This window comes from Paroedura picta, chromosome 6, assembly GCF_049243985.1.
Source record: "Paroedura picta isolate Pp20150507F chromosome 6, Ppicta_v3.0, whole genome shotgun sequence".
Lineage (NCBI taxonomy): Eukaryota > Metazoa > Chordata > Lepidosauria > Squamata > Gekkonidae > Paroedura > Paroedura picta.
Window position 1 is genome coordinate 41,642,558 of NC_135374.1, and position 22,963 is coordinate 41,665,520.

General features: G+C 43.0%; 1 protein-coding gene across 3 annotated transcripts in view; it reads right to left on the bottom strand.

Annotated features, from left to right (window-relative positions):
• Positions 1-22,963, bottom strand: part of GABRR3 (gamma-aminobutyric acid type A receptor subunit rho3) — a 54,399-nt gene that overhangs the window by 6,552 nt on the left and 24,884 nt on the right. For all 3 annotated transcript variants that reach the window (XM_077342241.1, XM_077342240.1, XM_077342238.1), the window contains 4 exons: positions 20,843-20,925; positions 18,483-18,623; positions 13,623-13,775; positions 355-551 (listed from right to left, as the gene is read on the bottom strand). In XM_077342241.1, coding sequence (XP_077198356.1) covers positions 355-551; positions 13,623-13,775; positions 18,483-18,623; positions 20,843-20,925 — 574 coding nt within the window. The remainder of the gene's footprint in view (positions 1-354; positions 552-13,622; positions 13,776-18,482; positions 18,624-20,842; positions 20,926-22,963) is intronic.

Below are 22,963 nucleotides of genomic sequence, written 5' to 3' on the forward strand. Positions count from 1 at the left end.
ATCACAAACAGACTCAAATTTCAGAGTTAATTGTGGTTCCTCAGTTCACAAACTTCGGCTAACAAACTCCAAACCAGCCAAAATTCATAACTAACTTTGGTTCATCTGTCGGTTTGTGCCCATCCCAAACCTGTTCACACTGCTATAAAAGTATTAAAAGTCAAACACTCCTTGAGAACAGCATAGAATGCAACACAGAAGGCCGAAGTGAAAAGGGAATCAGTAGAAACTACACTCCCTGCCAAATGCCAGCCTTGTGTGAACAGAAGGGCCCGTCTGAAGTTACAACTAGAGATTTTATGCAAGCCAATTTACATAGCGTTTTCTGTGATTGAAACACATGCAGATTTATACCTTCCCTTTCTTTTTCAGCTGCTTTCGTTCTTCCACTGTGGTGAGATAATTTACAGCAGCATATTCAATGACAGACAGGAAGACAAAGACGAAACTGATCCATAAGTATATATCCACGGCTTTTATGTAAGACACCTGAGGCATTGAGGCACTTACTCCTGTGATGATAGTTGACATTGTCAGCACAGTGGTTATACCTAGGAATCAAAGGACAATACGAGTTATCTCTTGCATTTTGCTAGAGTTACACACAAAAATACAAACCCTTTACAAACAGCCAGCTTGATGTAGTGGTTAGGACTGGCGGCTTCTAACCTGGTGAGCCAGGTTGGATTCCCCACTCCCCCACATGCAGCTAACTGGGTGTCCTTGGGCTCATCACAAGCCTAATAGTGCTACTCTCACAGAGCAGTAACATCAAGGCTTTCTTAGCCCCATCCACCTCACAGGGTGCCTGTTGTGGGGAGAGGAAGAGAAGGTGAAAATAAGCGAGGGGAAAACAAACAGTGTGGTGGTTGGTGTCTGCTACCGACCGCCTGACCAACGAGAGGATGTGGATGCTGCACTTTGTGAGCAGCTTGAGAAAATATCCAAACGGCAGGACCTTGTCATCATGGGTGACTTCAATTTCCCAGATGTGTGCTGGGAAACTAACTCTGCGAAGCGTCCTCAGTCATGCAAGTTTCTGACCTGCCTGGCTGACAATTTCATTTATCAAATGGTAGATGAACCCACAAGAGGTTCAGCCATACTGGACTTAATACTGACCAACAGGCAAGAGTTGGTGGATGAGGTGAAGGAGGTGGGGACCCTAGGGGGAAGTGACCATGTCCTCATAGAATTCCTTTTGAGATGGGGAGCCAAGGAAGCTTGTAGCCAGACGCGGATGTTGGATTTTCGTAGGGCAAACTTTAATAAACTCAGAGACATGATGAGTGTCATACCATGGACGAGAATGCTGGAAGGGAAGGGAGCATGTGAAGGGTGGGCGCTACTCAAACAAGAGCTATTGCATGCTCAATCAATGACTATTCCAGAAATACGAAAACACTGCAGGAGCTCTAAGAAGCCTATTTGGATGAACAGAGAACTTCAAGAGGAACTAAGAAAGAAAAGGAAAATGTTCAGGAAATGGAAGGAAGGACAGAGCTCTAAAGAAGAGTACCTACAGGTTACTAGGCACTGTAGATCAATCATCAGAAAGGCCAAAGCTGAGAGTGAGCTAAGATTGGCCAGGGAAGCCCATTGTAACAAGAAAAGATTTTTCAGTTATGTGAGGAGCAAACGTAAAGTCAAGGAGGCAATAGGCCCACTGTTGGGTGCAGATGGACAAACTCTAACGAAAGATGCAGAGAAAGCAGAAAGGCTTAGTGCCTATTTTACATCAGTTTTTTCCCACAGGTTAAAGTGTTTAGGCACATCTAGAGATGGCTGTAGCCAAAGGATAGTGTCTGGGTGGCAGGTTAACATGGATAGAGAGGTTGTCGAGAGGCATTTAGCTGCACTGGATGAGTTCAAATCCCCTGGTCCAGATGAAATGCACCCGAGAGTACTCAAAGAACTTTCCAGAGAACTTGCACAGCCCTTGTCCATCATCTTCGGAACCTCTTTAAGGACTGGAGATGTCCCGGAGGACTGGAAAAGAGCAAACGTTATTCCGATCTTCAAAAAAGGGAGGAAGGATGACCCGGGAAACTACAGACCAGTGAGTCTGACCTCTGTTGTGGGGAAGATAATGGAGCAGATATTAAAGGGAGCGATCTGCAAACATCTGGAGGACAATTTGGTGATCCAAGGAAGTCAGCATGGATTTGTCTCCAACAGGTCCTGCCAGACCAACCTAGTTTCTTTTTTTGACCAAGTAACAGGTTTGCTGGATCGGGGAAATTTGGTTGATGTCATTTACTTGGATTTTAGTAAAGCTTTTGACAAGGTTCCCCATGATGTTCTGATGGATAAGTTGAAGGACTGCAATCTGGATTTTCAGATAGTTAGGTGGATAGGGAATTGGTTAGAGAACCGCACTCAAAGAGTTGTTGTCAGTGGTGTTTCATCAGACTGGAGAGAGGTGAGTAGCGGGGTACCTCAGGGCTCGGTGCTCGGCCCGGTACTTTTTAACATATTTATTAATGATCTAGATGAGGGGGTGGAGGGACTACTCATCAAGTTTGCAGATGACACCAAATTGGGAGGACTGGCAAATACTCCGGAAGATAGAGACAGAGTTCAACGAGATCTGAACACAATGGAAAAATGGGCAAATGAGAACAAGATGCAATTCAATAAAGATAAGTGTAAAGTTCTGCATCTGGGTCAGAAAAATGAAAAGCATGCCTACTGGATGGGGGATACGCTTCTAGGTAGCACTGTGTGTGAACGAGACCTTGGGGTACTTGTGGATTGTAAACTAAACATGAGCAGGCAGTGTGATGCAGCGGTAAAAAAGGCAAATGCCATTTTGGGCTGTATCAACAGAGGCATCACATCAAAATCACAAGACGTCATAGTCCCATTGTATACGGCACTGGTCAGACCACACCTGGAGTACTGTGTGCAGTTCTGGAGGCCTCACTTCAAGAAGGACGTAGATAAAATTGAAAGGGTACAGAGGAGAGCGACGAAGATGATCTGGGGCCAAGGGACCAAGCCCTATGAAGATAGGTTGAGGGACTTGGGAATGTTCAGCCTGGAGAAAAGGAGGTTGAGAGGGGACATGATAGCCCTCTTTAAGTATTTGAAAGGTTGTCACTTGGAGGAGGGCAGGATGCTGTTTCTGCTGGCTGCAGAGGAGAGGACACGCAGTAATGGGTTTAAACTTCAAGTACAACGATATAGGCTAGATATCAGGAAAAAGTTTTTCACAGTCAGAGTAGTTCAGCAGTGGAATAGGCTGCCTAAGGAGGTGGTGAGCTCCCCCTCACTGGAAGTCTTCAAGCAAAGGTTGGCTACACACTTTTCTTGGATGCTTTAGGATGCTAGGGCTAAACCTGCGTTGAGCAGGGGGTTGGACTAGATGGCCTGTATGGCCCCTTCCAACTCTATGATTCGATTCTATGATTCTATGATTCTAGGTGATTGTAAGCCGCTTTGGGGCTCCTGGTAGAGAAAAGCAGGTTATAAAAACCAACTCTTTGTCGTCTGATGGTCTGCCTTCTTTTCCACCTTAGTCAGAAAATATAGGGAATAATTGAGCACTGTAGATCAGTTATGTTGCTGTTTTCCTACCAACATTAGGGGAATTTCCAAACATTAGTAAAAATAGCATCATGCCTGTGGAATGGCGAAGCACCAAATTATATCATGCCTCCCAGGCCCTCCTCACCTTTTTGTTGTCTCGCCTTTGTCTGCCTTCTTTTTGCATGTCTTACCTTCCTCATCTGCTGCTGGAAGAGGCGGAAGAGAGCAACGTGCCTTATATGCATTGCACTTAAACGTGTCAATCAGTTCAGGCAACCAATTCCCTTTCTCCAACAGTTTAAAGGTCCCATGATGCCCAATCAATTTTTTTTATTCATACTTCTCCGATGCAATGCCTATGCATAGAATCATAGATGTATAATGTTTTCTGGACGTCACCTCTTATGGGATCATGAGTCCCTTGATAAATTAAAAAATTAATATACTTCCTGATTTTTTTGGGGTGGGGGGAGAAAACTTTCAAGAGGCACCCTTTGTTAAAAAAAATTTCTGGCATCACCTACATGCATGGCCGCTTATTCATTGCTCCAGGCACGTCGCCATTAAAAAAAGAAATTCCCATCCCCAGGAATAAGGGAGGTGGGTGCGAAGGTAGAACAAAGGCTACATCATGTGCAGGGGCCAGAATATTCAGCTTGCAATCGACTGGCATGATGCTATATTTAATGGGTGCGGAAACGCCCTGGTTTAGTGGCAATGCAAGTTTAAATGGATAAATGGTCAGCACTGTTTCCCTGAAAACACTGGGAATTAACTTAAGGAAGTTAGATGTCTTGCTCCCCCTTCTCCTTGGAAAGTGTTCCCTATTTTCCATTGCTATTATGTTCCCTATTTTCCCTATTTTCAATTGCTATTATGTTCACTAGGGCAGCTTGGGTTCTGTGGTAGTTCCTACATTGTGGAGCAATCTACCTGAGACTATTACGAAGGTCTCCATACTTAATTGTTACGCAAAATGTGCAAAACATTGGGTAGAAGAAGCAAAGCTGCAATGTAATGGTTCAGCTTCAGAGTTAACTTTTATTAGGGATAAAGTTTGTCTTAACGTTTTAAACAGGTATGTTTGCATTTGATACGTATTTTAAAAACAAAACAATAAGATCTACACCTATATTTAAGCAAGTATACTGCACAATGTTGTGCCAGTTTGGGACACAGAAAACAAAGAGATTAGTTAAAACAGGAAAAAATCTTGTGGCATCTGAAAGATTAATAGATTTTATGTGCTAAAGAACACTTCAAATTCATGAAGTGAACTCTGACATATCTTAAAGTGGTCTGCAGCCAATACCAGTTTATGCTTCAATAATAAACATGTTAATCTTTAAGGTGCTAGAAGACTTTGCTGCAACAAATTAACACGCTACCCCACTAGAATTTGTAAATTATATTAATCCATAGAACCCATTTATGCAGAAAGCCCCAGAAAAAAGTTTTTATCTTTGCAGATTTTTAGAAGAATGAAGAGTTTACATTCAAAGTGGCTAAGTACAGTAGTTTCATAATAAAACGGCAAAAGAAATAGTTAGCTGTATAGCAAAGTATATCTGCAAGTATTTATGGGGATGTAGTTATTTTATGTAAGTGCTTTTCTGACATACTGTACTGTGTTTTACATTAGATTGGATGGTACTTTCTTATGGTCTAGAACTGTATAATAAATGATTGACTTGACAATTATAGAAGTTTATATTTATTTATTTATACATACTTTGATTTATATGCTACCCTTTTCCAGATGGCCTCAGGGCAGCTCACATCAGTAAGATTAAAAAACCATACAAAGTTTAAAATTTAAAAATACATTAAAACTAATTCATACATCTACCTCTGATCTGTAAGCCACTCAGGGAGTGGTATAAATAAAACAGGAAGGCTAAGGGGGGTGGGCTGAGTCCACAATAGAAACAGGGGCCAACGATTGGCCCCTTGGCCCCGGACTGACAAGAATTCCAGCCAGTCGGGTGAGGGGCAAAGCACCTTCCGATTGGGCCCTCACCAGGACAGGGGCAATCTGGAGACATTGCTGCCAGTCTGCTCCTGATGACCGCAGGGAGAGGAGGTCAGTAGGGCTGTCAAAGGGGATGAGAACAGAGGCTTGGACAGGATGCGCCAGCCCTTTTCACCCCAAGGCTATCCTAAATGTCATGTCCAACTGTAAATTGCCTCAGAACCCTGACAGAGCTGGGAGGAGGCTGGTGAGTGCTCTCCCTCCCCCTCTCTTCAGGCCTACTGTGAAGGAGCCTCTGACAGGCCCTGACTGAGGCATTTCCAAGAGCAATGCAGGGGAGCCTCAAGGCGTGGGGCTGGGCATTCCTTTTGAGGGGGGGGGAATTATTTCTGCCAAACGGCTGACAGGGAGGCCACAGAATATCCCCTTTTCACTTAAAATACTGCTCTGGTCAGGGGTTAGACACAGCCAAGCCATATGTCTTTCTTCTTTGCAACTCTCTGCAGATTTGAGGCCTACTGCACAGCATTATTCTGCAGACGAAACTGGATGCTGTTGCCGAGGTTCTTTTGTCTCCTGTTTCATCTGCACAACAACCCTGGGCAAGTCTTTCAATTCAACAACAGCCTGTGTGGGAGGCCTTAAATTTTTCTTCTCTACCACAACCCTGTCCAAAGTAGCCCTTTCTGCCTGGGGGGCTGATCTTTATACTATGAAGATGAGCTGTAATTCCAGGAGCTCTCCAGGCCCCACCTGGAGGTTGGCTAAATATTCCTCGAGTTTTGGAGGTGGGACTTCAAAATCGTACAATGCCTCAGAATCCAGCCTTTGAGGAGGCCGCGGGTGTGCTTCTGGGCCCGGGGGGAGGGGAGGAAGCCTTCCCCCTGGCCCCAAAAGCACACCTAGCACCTATTGTATTTACAAGTACAATGGGCTTGGTCCCTAGAACTCCTATAAACCTATCCAAATTTCCATTTGGTTAATAGCCAGCTTTACAGGACGAAATATTGTTTTATGCTCCCCACTGAGCAGCGAGAAGTTCCACACAAATATCAGCTTCTCCCTTGTGGGGAGAGAGAGAGAGCTAGAAGCTTACTGTGTTTTTATAATATTGTGTTTATTTGAAAATGAGCAGGAGGACCTGCAAGGACTTGCAGGAAGCATCTTATTTTCCCTTCCATCCCCGATAGGCTCTCCCCTTTTCCTGCTTCCTACTCTTCTTTAGCTCCCCCCTCTGTCTTCAGCATTCCCCCTCAACAGGAAAAGGTTGGTTTAGCTGTACAGTAGGCCCAGATAGTGGATACATTCAAGATTGTTCTGCAAACAGGGGGATCCATATTCTGTAGCTTTGTTTGTAATTAGATATATGATATACAAGAAGATTACAGGTGGAGGCAAAGAAGCATACCTGTAGAGCAGCAGATCTACATATCCACGAAGACTCTCTATTCCAGTAACAGAATTTCAATAACTTTTCCAGTTTGCCAGATGATGGAATTATTTTCTCTGTTCCCCCACTTAATCTGCATTCATTATTTTGTGCTAGTCACTCTGCATGTGTTCTCGTTTTTATTGTTGACTCTCTGGAGTTGATTTTTTATCAGAATAAAAGCTAAATTGTAGCCCAATGTACTTCAGCCAATTCACAGCCGTTCCTGTCTGTTTCTTTGTAGAAACTCAAAGCTGCTTTTTCATATCTCTCTCTCTCTCTCTCTCTCTCTCTCTCTCTCTCTCTCTCTCACTCACTCACTCACTCACACACAAACACACAGATCTGTCTGCCCTACCTTTCAGTTGTGAATGGTCATTCTCTTGTTCTGATGGGTGCTCAGACAGAGCTATTTCCTTATGACTGTGCCATTAAGGAAACAGCCAAAGTTATTAATGACCACTGTTATGCTTTTGTTCCATATCAGGTTCCAGCCCCTTCAGATGAAACCATTTACATTACTTAGGCATTTTGCAGACTGCCTTAATGTTCTATTTTCATTCCCCAGTGTCATGGGGGAGGAGATTCTTGTGTCCAGATTACATGGTAAGATCCCAGTACTGTCCCAGTTTTTCCTCATTTCTGCCCCATTTATTTAAAAATTAGATTTACCCATCCTGATACAAATGGTCAATCTCATTGGGAGGCCCAGCAGCAAGAACCAAACATCATCACCACTATTCTTTCACTCAAATTCAACATCAAATTCTAGCACATCCCTGGGTGCCATTTTCAAATGCATTTTAGTATTAACCATACTCTTTAATCTTTCTCAGCAAGATCTGGTAAATCTGAGGGAGTGTATCTAGTACACATGGTTTGGAGGCATAAGGTCAGATTAAAAGGCATACCTAGTTATGTGGCTCAGTTTATTCCCATAGGAATCCCTGATAATAATTTGTCAGATCCTCAGACTTCACTAACCGAAAACTCTGCAAAGTCATTTCCATCATGTATGCGTGACTTGGAGCTAGAAGGACAGAAGGCCTTTCAACACAGCATACTTTCATAAATACAAACAGGCCAGAGAAGGGGGACAGAAATTCTCTAAATGCACAAGGGGAAAGGGAAGGCAGAATTCAGAGCTTCTTGCAGTTGAAGGACACAGAGTCCATCCGGCCTCCTTGAGGCTGCTGCTTCAGTGCATGCACAAAATGGGAGAAACAGGGTCTTACAATGTGCATCCAAACAGATGGAAGACTGATGGGGAAAGACCAAAGCAAACATGGCAGTGTGAACTTATTGTGTTAGTAGTGTGAACATCGAAAACTACAACACACACAAAAAATGAAATGCGATGGTTATTTGGAAAACCCCATACACATTAAACTCATAACAGCTCTACTGAATGGATTTTATTAGCTATTTTACTCCTGCATTTTATAATCCTACTTAAAGTACAAAGAGTTTTGTTAACATACTGGGTTCATGGTGATAAAAACTATCAAGGTGGTAAAAAATAAAACCTTCTGGGAATTACCTCAAACATACACCCTCGTGCCTCTTTTCTATCCACATTTTATGCCTTGGCTATAGCAGCTGCATCTCGGGGAGAAGCTGGCAGTGCTGAGACACAGCATGCCCTAGGCTGGCTTGCTGATTTAAATCAGGCAAAGGACTTGCAGTAACGTGCTACTGCAGTAAACAATGTATCTAATCTTATGTGGTATTCCCCACCTACACACAACCTTCTCCCCCAATTCTACATCCACTTGATAGGAGGATTGGGGTTTTTTAACAATCAGAAATTTATGTGTAAACTACAGATGACATATTTTTGTTATGTTTTTTTCCCTATAATAAAGACTTGTACTTTGGAAATCAGAATAGCTTTGTTGGCATTGGAAGTTATGTACTTTCTGAAAGTAAAAGAATAATGCAAGGCCATATTTTCCAATATCTTGGGCCAACAAGAAACAAAACCCTTCCTCTTGTGCAAGGACTCCTCCTTCTCCAGGCCATATTTCCATATCCCCTCCTACTATTTGGTAGGGATCTTGAAAACATTGCAGCAAGATGGTGTATAGCAGAACAGCACTATTAATGGATAAGGGATATTAATGGATAAGAGAAACAGTTGGGTACAGGCAAGATGGCATATCCAAGGGATAAAGATGGAGGAAGCAGGGGCCAAAAGAGAAAAAGGCAAAGAAAGGAAATGGGCTGACACACCCAGCCACCCCTGTCCAGAGCCACACTGCAGATGGACCACAGTTTTGTCATTTAATGGTGGGCAACTTTATGGTATCTCTTGAAACTGAGCAGATATATTTTTAAAAAGATGTTTCCCAGGTTAAACTCATGCCTGCAGGAAGTTCCATTGCAGGAAGAGCCCTTTGGAGGAAGGTTGATTAGTCTGGAAGGAAGCTTCAGGCTTCACATAGTAGTGTGGTAGGATACAGACAATAATTCTTAATTGATATGTTAACAACCTTCACATGCTTTTAAACCTATGGCTCTCAAAGGCATCCCTTAAGTAAGCAACAAGACACCACACAGTCAGCTGCTGGGAATATTGCTGTCTTAATAAATATGAGTAATGGGAAATCAACCATTCATTTCAAAATCTTCAGCAGTTAAACATGGCCTAATTCTGTAAGCAGCTATGTTGACACAGTGGCTCACAGGATAGGACACAAATGTCCATTAAAGCCAAAGCTTTGGTACTTAAGCCATATCGATTCTTGGGGGGGGGGGCAGAAAGAAGAGAAGCTGGATGATTTCTAGGTACTGATAATGAATAATTAAAGAAAACATATGTCTTATTTACTGGCTGCCCCAAAGGAATCCTTGTCTGTCAATTCTACCTACTGCTTAAAGGACATTCTCCATACTTTTATTCCTAAGTAAAACTGTCATCATTTGCTACCTTAAGGAAGAATAAAAAAAAAAAACAATATTGAGTATGACTATCACATGACATGCCTAACAAATTATAGGAACATGCATGTAAATAGAGCTATAACATGTGGAGCTGATTGATTGAGTGCCATCTCCAATATATTCCCAGCTGACTATACCTTTCTTCCCTATCTTAGGCTGCTGCCTTCTTCCCTTCTGTCACGCATGATGTTTACCTCTGTGCTGTTTCATCTGTGATTTTTGTATAATTGTCTCCCCCCCTCACACACCCCTTGAATCCTATTCAGCTATAGCCACTCTGTTGCCATATCAGTCAAAGGCCTTCCAGAAAATAGGAGCACATATTGGAGCATGGTCAAAAGTGATTGGTGACCTCTGCATAAATAAGTTTGTTTTGGTTTTTTGTTGCCCCTAAATCTTTTGAAAACTTGCCATATCTATAAAAGTAGACTTTTTTGATTAAACGTCAAGCTAAATATATTTATGGCATAATCAGAATTAGATATACAGTTTATGGTTTATAATCTAGTGGGATGGGAAGTATAATGTAAGAGATTTAAGTTGTTCTGTCTGTCATTTAATTCTGTCTGTCTATTTGTTTTTAGCCCACCACTATCTGGAGACTCGTGGCAGGTTACAATATATAAAAATCCCATAAAACCACAGAAAAAACCCCACCCCATAAAACAAAACACACAAAATCTGAGCTCCCCCCCCCCCCCCAATCCGAGCAGCTGTCCACCCACATGGCCTGGTGTTGCTGCGTGGCTTGAGGAAGGGCCCCGTTTTTCCTGGCTCTGACCTCCACCAAAGACCTGGCAGAAGAGCTCAATTTTGCAGGCCCTGCAGAACTCTGATGGGGCAGAACTCTGATAGGGCCCTTCCATCAGGGCCCTCAGCTCTCCTGAGAGCTCACTCCACCAGGTTGGGGCCAGGACTGAAAAGGCTCTGGCTCGGGGTGAGTCCCTTTTTCTTTCCTTTTTAAAAATTTTGTTTGTTTTTGTGAAAAGCTATAATAAAAATAACGATTTTAAAAAACACCATGTCCCCTAATGTCCTTCAGTTGTGTTTCCAGACAGGCTGGTTGTTTGCTACAGTTTTTCCACATCCAGTCTTGACATTGGCCCATTATGCATGGGGGGAATAGCGCACATTCGGGGTGGAATGGTGGCGACTAAAATCACCGATAACGTACGGTGCCGGCTGCAACCAGCTGAAGATTCGGTGCATGCCGCCAAAAAAGCCGCGTTAGCGAAACGCAGAAGAACGCACAGCTTCCGGGTGACCGGGGCACAACCAGAAGCGGTGCCGGGGTCACCGTGTGCATAATCAGTTACTCTGGGTTTTGCCGCCATTGCGTCCCTTCCTGTGCATAAGCGGTTTGCTTCGCTTCTTCCCCCTCTGCGTTTTCCATGTGACCCGAAATCGCCGTTTCGGTGGCCGTGCATAATGGGCCATTCTGCTTCCAACAGGCTGTGTTAATGTTCCTAGAGCAGTGGTCCCCAACCCGCGGGCTGCAGCCCGGTTCCGGGCCACGAAGGCCTTGGCGCCGGGCAGCGGCTCCTTCTTCCCTCCCCCCCGAAGTGAGAAGCTCGCCAGGCCGCGAGCAAATCGGCCGCCAAAGCAGCCGATTAGCTCGCGGCCTGGCAAGCTTCTTGTTTCAGGAGGGGAGGGAAGAGAAGCTTGCTGAGCCGCAAGCTAATCGGCCACTTTAGCAGCCGATTTGCTGGCGGCCCAGAGGGGCCGGGAGGGGGAGCCGTGGCCGCCGGCATGGCGGTGGCGCAAACACGCGTGTGCAGCAGTCCACACATGCGCATTTGTGCTGGGGCTGCCCTCTCCCCCCACTCCGCCGCAGCGGTCCGCAGCAGCCGAAAGCTTGCGGACTGCTGTCCTAGAGTGTTGGATATTAAGCAGGTAAATAGATCTGAAATGTGAGTGTTGATCAGATGAGTGGCCTGTAATGAAACAAAAGTGCAAATGCATCTCTGAGGTGGGAAAAATCAGTGCTCTTCCCTATAAAGTTTGAAGAGAGCATCTTTTCTTGTGCAGCTTTCATAACTGAAGAGGGTTTTAAGGCTTGAGTGTGTGCAGGCCCAGTCTTGGTCAGTCCCAGCTATTAACCGCCACCTCCCCTTCAAGATCCAGAGGCTCACAGGTACAATATATATTATTGCAATACTAGGGGCCATGCCTGTTGCATTCAGGAATACAACAGGTGCTTGATTAGGGGGATGGAGGGGAATAACTCTGAGAACGGCCTTTCCCTACTCCCAGGATCTGGAAAGGCTGCAGGCAGCTGTCAGGGAACTCACTGGAAGGGACAGCTCTCACACGACAGGGATCTGCAGCCTCCAAGCCTCAGAGGGAAGTGGAAAGAGGAGGGGGTGGTCAGGGGTGGGAGACAGAAGGCAATTGGCTGGCCGCTGGACAGGCAGGCAAGCCGGTTGGAGGAGGAGGCACTCAGGGGTAGGACAGCCGCCTGAAGTGGAAGTGCTGAGCACTTAAGCCATGAGACACACTGCTCCTCCAAGGCCTTAACAGAAAGATTAAGTGGAACAGATATCTTACGATCTTACAGTATATATTATTGCATGTAAGCATGCTTCGTTCAGGTCACATATGTTGTGCGCATGCTCTCTAAGATCTATTTTCAGCCATTCTTATCCTTTTAAGTTTTGCTGTTGATTATGCCAGTAAATGTAAAGTGTGTTAGCTAGATCAGCCAGTTCTCCCATGCAAAACTGGTGCAACCTGTTCCTTCAGGAAAGATGATTTCACAAGAAAGGCACAAACAATAATACAGGTGGAGGTAGATAAGAATTATGGCTGATATTTTTATTTTCAAAATGGAAGACAGTCTACTTGCTTTTGTAACCCAGTGGACCTGATTTCTGTTTTGCATCTAGCACAGTCTAAAGGTAAAGGTAAAGGTATCCCCTGTGCAAGCACCGAGTCATGTCTGACCCTTGGGGTGATGCCCTCCAGCGTTTTCACGGCAGACTCAATACGGGGTGGTTTACCAGTGCCTTCCCCAGTCATTACCGTTTACCCTCCAGCAAGCTGGGTACTCATTTTACTGACCTCGGAAGGATGGAAGGCTGAGTCAACCTTGAGCCAGCTGCTGGGATTGAACTCCCAGCCTCATGGGCAGAGCTTTCAGACTGCATATCTGCTGCCTTACCACTCTGCGCCACAAGAGGCTCTTACCTAGCACAGTCTAGACCTTATTAAATCTGTGTAATACTTTTATACACCCACCTAAATACTGTTAAAAACAAACTGCAGACCACTCAGTTTTCCTTCCAGCTCCTCATACATTTATTCTTTCTGCCATCATTCCTGTCTACCACTCTACCTGTTTTTGATCTTGATTTTACTGAATGCGTAACTTGAAGAACCATTTGAAAGAACTCAACAACTTGCTCAATAGAGCATGTTTTTTAAATTAGTCCTAATAAAAGAAATTTGCATCTGATGCTTTTTTAATTCTTTTAAATACACAAACATGACTATTTGCAGAAACGTTTGATGTTCTTACAACCATTTGAGATTAGCAAGAAACTTTGCAGTATAACAAGAATATGCAATGAGGAATTACATTCCTCTTTTTAATAATTAAATGTCAACATGCATAGAAAGAAAAAGATAGTGCCATTTCTCTCATTCTTATTGACGCACAACTTCTTCAAGCTCGCAGCAAGGCCAGTGAAGCCAGTCAATTCTCTCCCTTCTCAACATTCTCCAAGACATTTTACAGCGAGAACTTACCCAGTGATACTCTAGCGGGAACAGCTCTTCGGTCAATCCAAAATGAAACCCACGACAGCATCACCATGAGCATCGATGGGAAATAGGATTGCAGAACAAAAAAGAAAATATGTCTCCTTAGGCCAAAATTTATAAAAAGTCTATTGTACCAACCTGTTGAAAAACACAAATGTGTATTAGTATCTCTGCCCTGTTTTTCTTCCACTTTGCTGTGCTTAATACTACCTATCTCCTTTATGAACTTAAATATCTTTCTTAGAATTTGGAATTGTCTTTAAGTACTGTAACTTAAAGAGCCAGTTTGGTGTAGCGGTTAGGAGTGCGGACTTCTAATCTGGCGAGCCAGTTTGATTCCCCGCTCCTCCTCCGCATGCTGGGTGACCTTGGGCTCGCCATGGCACTGATAAAGCTGTTCTGACTGAGCAGAGATATCAGGGCTCCCTCAGCCTCATCCACCTCACAGGGTTGTATGTTGTGGGGAGAGGAAAGGGAAGGCGAATGTAAGCCGCTTTGAGACTTCTTAAGGTAGAGAAAAGTGACATATAAGAACCAACTCTTCTTCTCCTTCTTCTAACTTTACTCCTCCAGTGGCTGTTTCCATTTGCTTAAAATCCTTTAAACCTGCCTGATGGATGAGGTCCTTTCCACTGTGAATGGATTACACCATAGCTGCATTCCAAAGAGCTGCTTTAAACTCACTCAATTTCCTTCCTTCCCTCAATTTCCAAATCAGTTTGTCATGACACTTGAAGGGCATCTGTTAGAGAAACCCTATCCAAAATCCTCTTGGGCTTGCTGAATTAGATGATATCGGGGGGGGGGGGATGCTGGTCTACGTGTGTGTGTGTGACTTACTGTAGATACATTGGAAGCCAAAGAAGAACAATGCCTTAGGCATACTCCTCCTGGACTTAATCTTTGATTTGTCCTACCCCCCTGGGCTATTTAAGCATTGCAGCATCTCTTAAACAGTCTGGTAAGAGTTGACAAGAAAAGATGGCTTCCTGTTGAAACGTTCAGGTGGGAAGGATCTTTAATAGCACTGAAACCATCAAAATGAGTTTACAGCCCAATTCCAATGGATTTCTGTTCTGTTAATCGGCATATAATATAGACAATAGCAAAACATCACAATTTCTAAAATGATGCAGGATCACCATCGGACTACTGCTAAATGACAGGAAGCAAAGAGAACATTATCAGAATACAGGCTACTAAACACAACTGCACAATTCCACTTAACCTGCATTGAAACAGAACATACTGTTTGAGATCAGCACTGCTAACCATGAGAAAAGATTTATGGGATATTTCATATTCATATTTGCTGTTGTACCTCACTAAATACATGGTTTTCCGGTAAAGCATTCGATTACTGGAACAGCAGCGCCACATAGGGGACAACCACTTAGCTAGCTACTAACATAGTAAATGGAGCAACAGCAATATAGTTTATAGGACAAAGTTCCAGTCCAATGGCACCTTTAAAACCAACAAAGTTTTATTCAAAATACAAAGTTCTCTTTTGAAAATTTTTTCTTGCACACAAAAACTTATATCTTGAACAAAACTTTGTTGGTCTTAAAAGTGTCACTGGACTCAAACTTTGTTTCGCTGCTTCAGACCAAGACAGCCACCCGCCTGAATCCTCAATTTGACTTACAGGGAGCTAAGAAGAAAAACTAGTCTGCTCTCACCCTCCACCCTGGCAGAGCTGACTGACAGGGACTGCAGTAGAAGCCCAACAAACAGCTGCATCTCCATTGTTTTCAGATCTACCCGGTAATTTCCAAATATATCTAAGATTTTTTCAGGAATTTTTTGGTTTGTGTTTCCAAGGAAAACTGGAACCAGTTTGGTATAGTGGTTAGGAGTGTGGACTTCTAATCTGGAGAGCCAGGTTCGATTCTGCACTCCCCCACATGCAACCAGCTGGGTGACCTTGGGCTCGCCCCAGCACCGATAGGGCTGTTCTGACCGAGCAGTGATATCAGGGCTCTCTCAGCCTCACCCACCTCACAGGGTGTCTCTTGTGGGGAGAGGAAAGGGAAGGCGACTGTAACCCGCTTTGAGACTCCTTCGGGTAGAGAAAAGCGGCATATAAGAACCAACTCTTCTTCTTCTACATTTGAGATGCTGAAATTCAGGTAGATTTTTGGCACAGGTAGCTCCAAATCCACACCCCTAGCAATCACAAGTACTAACTTTAATGACAAATATACTGGTAAACTTTTTATTTTATAGCCATTTAGATGACAAATGCCAAGTATTCGTGTAAATAAAATTTTGTAAATAAATCTGTAAATAGTTGATTTGATGTATGTTAAAAATAATTTATAATGTGTAAAAGCTTTATTCATTTTAAAATATTTAACATGAAAATACTTCTAACCCAGTCATTAGCCTTGATTATTGAACAGGCATATGCTTTGTGCAAAATGACTAACATCCAGGGTGGTGAAGAATCCTGCCTGCTGGTCTCAGTCTATTGGATGACCATTACACATAGAGCAGAGCTTCTGTTATAGATGTGGACAAAGACACTTGCCTGAACACTATGCTAATGAAGGATTGTAAACTAGCCAGTCAACAGCTGCACATAGATTCTGGAAACGGACCAATTGCAGGTCTTCATTAAGGGCCAATCAGGTTACTTGGTGGGCTGCCTGAAGTGTATAGAAGTTTGAGGGGTTCTGTTGTTTGCTGTTCTGTGTCCTGGTTGGAGGTGGTGTTTAATAAAGAGCTGTTGAATTTGAAGAAACTGAGTCTGTGTCTTGCTGAACCCATAGACTTAAAAGCTTCAATAAAGGATCGGAGGAGGGGTATCAGAAACAGAGGTGGTGAATGCACTCATGCATCCCCCTCCATATTCCCGGAATTTTTAGCCATCTGCACAGGACTACGCTATCATCAATAATTATAACCTTAACGTACTGACTAGCAGTTATATACACTACTACAAGAAGCTCTGCAAAGCAACCCTTAATTTGAGTCATGTGAAATAATGGCAACAAAGAGTATGCTTCTGATCAAGCGCGAAGCACAACAGGATGGAAAAACTTCCAAGTCACATAATAAGGCATAATGACTCTGGCAGCGCCTCTCCATTTAGTACTGCTGCTAAGTAACGTTAATGGTTCTTCACAGGAGCCATATGGACTCCTTAGGGGCAATCTAGAAATCTTAGGTAGCATTCAGGATTATGACATGCAAGTTGCAGTTTAGGCCACCCACTGAGATGAGTTTTACTGTTCACCCTTAATTGCAGATAAAATCTCAAATCCTAGATTTCCCCCCTAGACCCTTAAAAAAATGCAGCAAACAGGAATGAAGCCTAGAAAGGAGGAGTTGGCTGAGGGCCACCAAGCAAAACGTTTTCATTTAATATGTGCCTGAGATCTGTGAATCATAAATACACCTGTATAAATAAAGTAGTCTGGTTTTATGTCCTAAAAAGAGCCAGCTTGGTGTAGTGGTTAGGAGTGCCGACTTCTAATCTGGAGAGCTGGATTTGATTCCCTGCTCCTCCTCCACATGCAGCCAGTTGGGTGACCTTGGGCCAATCATAGTTCTCTCAGAGCTTTCTCAGCCTCACCTACTTCACAGGGTGTCTATTGTGGGGAGAGGAAGGGTAGGTGACTGTAAGTCGCTTTGAGACCCCTTTCGGTGGTGAAAAGCGGGGTATAAAAAACAACTCTTCTTCCTTTTAAAATTGTGCTTGCGGACTGGCATTCAATTATGTCATGAGGTGGTGGAGGACCATTATTAGTACACTTATCATCCAACCCAATACAAATTTTGTCCTTGTTCCTACTTTATCTTGGTAAGTTATTTAAAACATTTATAGACCATCCTTCTAAAAAACAGGGACACATGATGCGTAACAACAATAAACATTTTTAATTAGAATATATAGCAATAGCAAATTTAAAATAGAAGCCATACTTCAAAACCAGTGTTAAAACCACTCATCCAGATAGGCCACCTAAAAGGTTTCAGACTTACATCCCTTCTGAAACTGCAGAAGGGAAGTGGACCTTACGGTTTCTTCCAGGAGACAATTCCATAGCCTTCAGAACAGCTATCAAAAAGCCCACAGTTTGTATTCTCACAGGGTTGTTGTCTTAAGCAGAAATGGAGATACGGTTTTCTATAGAAAACTCACATATATTATGAAGAGAGCAAACAGTCCACCTAAATATAAAAATATAGCATTTCTAAAGGCTTTAATATGCCTGTCATATCATCACAGACCTGTAGCTGCCTTGTATTGAATCAGACCACTGGACCATCAAAGGCAGCATAATCTACTTAGGACAAGGTCTTTGACCTCAACTACTACTTGATCCTTTTAGCTGAAGATGGGCAACATGGAAGGAATATGCACAATTAACAGCTATCATGGGAGGGTTAAGTTAAGAGAGGAAGTAGTGAAGGGGGAAAGTATTTAACCTTTTCCAAAACTGCAGCTTTTCTGCAGCAGCTGTCCCCCAAATAAGTTCCCCCCTTGTTCTATTCCACATGTGTCAGGGCGGGGAAATAGCAAGAAATAGCCAGCAACTGATGTCTTTGGAACTACACAGTATATTAATTCATTCATGCAAGCTTGAACCACCAGTGTGAACAAGAAACATATCTGAACTGGCACTAGTCTTCTCTTTATGTTTAAAAACTTCATATGTAACAAATATCAATGAGTGACAGTGGAAGCCCAAATCCTAATGACCCCACTGTAGAGAAAGAATACCAGTCTATTTTGAATAACAGTTTTTATATATAACAAATATTTTACTTACCATTCTCATTTGCTAAGAGAAATTAAAAATATCAATATTGTCACCTGGTGGCTAGACACTATACCTGTGCTGCTGTAGAATGCAAGTCCACTAGAAGCACTGAATTCTTCAATGAAGAATTGGGAAAGGGAGATGTGCTCATCTGTGCTGAGGGATTCATTGCCATGCTTCCAGTAAAGCATCAAGTCTTCCTCATTGTATGCATCTGTTAGAAGATTAATAAATGAATGATCACATGCCTGTTCTTGTTTTTAGTAAAAGCACGTACGTTTTAAACTTAAAATACCTTAGAAATAAATTTACAGCACAAAACTCTGAACATCAATAGCCAGTGTTGTTTAGCAGTAGTCAGAACTTGTGCACAATTTTTTTTCATTTTTGATATGAATTCCAAATGGTATTGTTTCATATAACTTTGTTTCTTTTGTTATTGTTTCATAGTTTTATAATATCATTTTGTTATTATTTCCCACTGGTTTCAATGAAAGACTTACACATGCTTGGTGATTTTTCCATACAAATTGGACAAAAATCAGAGGGGATCATAGGACACCCACACTGCCAAATTTCAAACAGTCATTAATGTCCTTGGGAGAACTGTTAGGAACAATTCCCCACAGAAACACAAACAGCAGTAAAGCTTGAAGACCAATATCATGAGGAAGTAGCAGACAAATGGGGCAAGGGGCATTTGGTGGCACAAGGAGGATAAGGCATCAGGGCAGGCAGCAGTACAAAGATCTGGAGGTAGATTTGCTTGGATGGGGGAATAAGGCTTGGAGAGCAGCAGGGGAGTGCAGACCGCAAGTGGAAATTGGGCCCAACAGGGTAAGCAATGGGGAAATAGAGGAAAGCAAAGCCCTGCCCCCTCATCTTTCAGAATTGATATACCTACACAGATATATGTAATCTTAGTGGCTACAGCATGAAGTCAATCAAGAAATCTCAGGGCATCTTTTCCCACTGCCCCTAAGAAAAACTGTACTCTCTCTGTGCATTTTATTAGGAAAATGCTGGCTGCTTGGTAAAAGTGAAACAAATAGAGGTCAAGACTGCATTTATTAAAGAAACAGAAGGGTATAGATGAGGAATCTGTATCATTTTCATTATGATTGCCATCTTAAGGTGGGATATACATGTTTAGATAAATAAATACAATAATTATGAAATACCCCATTTCTATAATTATTTGAATTAATAACAAAAGAAACCCATGTCTAGTCAGAACAAGAACAGCAAAGTCCCAGGTTCAAATCCTACCCGAACACTTCAGCCTATTTATTTATTAAAACGTTTATATCCTGCCTTTCATCATAATTCAAGGCAGCTTATAATAACAGTTAGTTTTCTATTAAAGCCAAAATAAAATAGCAAACCCTAATATCTCTGGAGATAGTGACAGATTTTATTTTCTTGGGCTCCAAGATCACTGCAGATGGGGACTGCAGCAAAGAAATTAAAAGACGCTTGCTCCTGGGGAGGAAAGCTATGGCAAATCTAGACAGCATCCTAAAAAGCAGAGACATCATCCTGCCAACAAAAGTGTGTTTAGTCAATGCTATGGTATTCCCAGTTGCAATGTATGGCTGCGAAAATTGGACCATAAGGAAGGCCGAGCGTCAAAGAATTGAGGCTTTTGAATTCTGGTGCTGGAGAAGACTCTTGCGAGTCCCTTGGACTGCAAGGCGAACAAACTGGTCAGTCCTAGAGGAGATCAGCCCTGCCTGCTCCTTAGAAGGCCAGATCCTGAAGATGAAACTCAAATACTTTGGCCACCTAATGAGAAGGAAGGACTTGGTGGGGGGTGGCTCACTTCATAAGGGAGCCCATTTCAAACAGCCAGATCCACAATGGAAAAGGTCTGGTCAGTGCCAGGTCACCCTAAAGGTTGAGATAGCCATCAGACGACTGCCTCATGGTCATAACTGGCATATAGGGATATATGGAAGGAGGTGGGGCTTCCAATCTACATCACATTGTGGTTGTGAAAGCAAAGGAGAAAAGAAATGATGTACACCACTCTGAGGAAGAGCAGGATAAAAATGTGATAGAAAGAAGAATCCTGGCTGCTTGATCCTATGCGCACCCAACTTTATCCCCATCCTCATTATTACAACCTCATCCCAGTCTTCAGTCCATACACAGACCAATGACCTCTACTAATTGCATCAGCATCTAAGTTACACAGCATTAAAGTAAGAAAAACACAAAACATTGCTGCTGTCCAATATATTTCCCTCTTTGTGTAAGGAGAAGACAATGCTATTCTGCTTCTTTTCACAAATATTCTTGGGAGAATATTCTCAAGAACATCTGATGAGCCCAATGTAGTCTTAAGAGGTCAAATGCTCTCCTGTATTTTCTATCTCCTATTTAAAAACACACACATGTAGGTATAGAGTATGAAAACCAAGACAGACTTACAGCTTTCCAGTTCTAGAGAGCAGTTTTGACTGTCTAGTGGGAATCTAGTGAAGTCCATGAAGCACATAGCTGAAACTGTTATCCTGTAAGAAAGGTAAAGGTAAAGGTATCCCCTGTGCAAGCACTGAGGTGACGCCCTCTAGCGTTTTCATGGCAGACTCAATACGGGGTGGTTTGCCAGTGCCTTCCCCAGTCATTACCGCTTACCCCCCAGCAAGCTGGGTACTCATTTTACCGACCTCGGAAGGATGGAAGGCTGAGTCAACCTTGAGCCGGCTGCTGGGATCGAACTCCCAGCCTCATGGGCAAAGCTTTCAGACGGCTGCCTTACCACTCTGCGCCACAAGAGGCTCTTATAAGAAAGGTAATATAGCACAAATTAAGAGGTAACCTTTTTTTGCTGAAAGTCTTAAAACTGTGAGTTGCAACCTTAAAGTCAATGAACTGGGGCAGAAGTGAACATGCCATGCTCTTCCTTCCATTGCAAAGGAGACAGAAGAACACCTTTGCAACTCTTGCCTACTGTGGATTTCAGGCCTTAAATGGGCCACCATTCTGACCCCTCCTCTTTCCCTCTGCTTCTGCAGAGATAGGGGTTTCCTTATAAAAGCTCAGGGTCACGTTTGCCCTTTGCCTAGTCATAATCATGACAGCTATCATGTACTTCCCTTCGCATTCCTTCCCCACTTTCCCAAGACAGACTTTCCAGTTCTAGGAAGCAGTTTTTCACAATGTTATCAACATCCAGCGTCCCAGCATCAAACTGCCAACTACATCCTCAATTTTAAAGTGAAAGTTGGAGAATCCCAAAAAGTGGATTCCCCCAACTATCTGGCGCAAGCAAGAGGAGAGCACCCAGTAAGCCACCCGCCAAGGAAATGTGTGGAGCTGAAGTAGCACTACGTCTCCAGTGCCCACCCTCGTACCCGCCTCCCTCTCCTTTCTACTGGGAACACGGATTTTCTTTTTCTTTTTTAAGCAAACTGCCTGGAGCAATTAATATGCGTTAAATCGCCCAGGCAAAGCAACAACAAAAAATCCCCCCACCAGTTAACACACAAAGCTTGCATCTCTAAAGTTCCCCCCACCCCAAAAAAAATCAGGAACAAGATCACTTCAAGGCTAATGATTCCAAAAGGGATTTTAAAAAAGCACTATGCATCTATGATTATGCATAGGCATCAAAACAGAGAAGTTTTACTTTTAAAAAATTAGGTTGCATCGCGGGCCCTTTAAAACAGGAAGAAAGGTGATTGGCTACCTGGCTTGATTAACAGGCAGAGGAGAGTTGTGTGTATAGCCAGGAAGTGGGTAATGACCAAAAGCGCTTTATTTAATAGCATTACACCATGGTGCTAGTGTAACACTATTTTTTTCAATGTGCAGAAATGCCCTAGGAATTGTGGTTAACTCACCAGGTAAGATCCCTATTTTGAAATCCTAGTTTAGTCTGTATTCAGATGTGATGACTGGAGTCTGACCAAACCATAGTTTATAATCAACCAGTATCTGACCACAGTGAGAGTAGAGTGGTAGACCAAACTTTAAGGGGAGAATTCAAGTTTTGATGAAACACATTAATTACATTATTTTTAAAATGATAAGACTTAAGATGTATGCAGAGCCTTGCACTGTTCAAAATTCTCATAGATTTCCTGGAGTTCTTCCATGAGGGGAAGGATTTTCCTTCACAGAGTACAATCTTCTTGCCTCCTGGACTCCTACAATGACGCCAAAACTCTGTTACTGGTGATCCCTCTCTACAGAACTCTACCAGAACTACTCTGGCCTTGCTAGAAGAAGTCTCCAGTTCCTGCTCTTAAATCATGCATCAAACACTGTGGAATCTGAACTCATATAATCCTGGTTCTTTCAAGGGTGCACAGAGCTAGAGAAAAGGGGGTGAAGTCTCCCCCCCCCATCTTTTCTGCTAGCAAAAATTATGTAGGAGGGGAAATAGAGACCCCTCTTCAATCACAACTCCAAGTGAATGAGCACTTTTTAAGGTATCCCCCCCACACACACACCATGTGTCTGATCATGTCCAGTCACTTCCCCATGACCCAACACGTGTTGAGTGCAATGTCTAGAGTGGTAGAAAATCTGTGGTTGTCATCACAG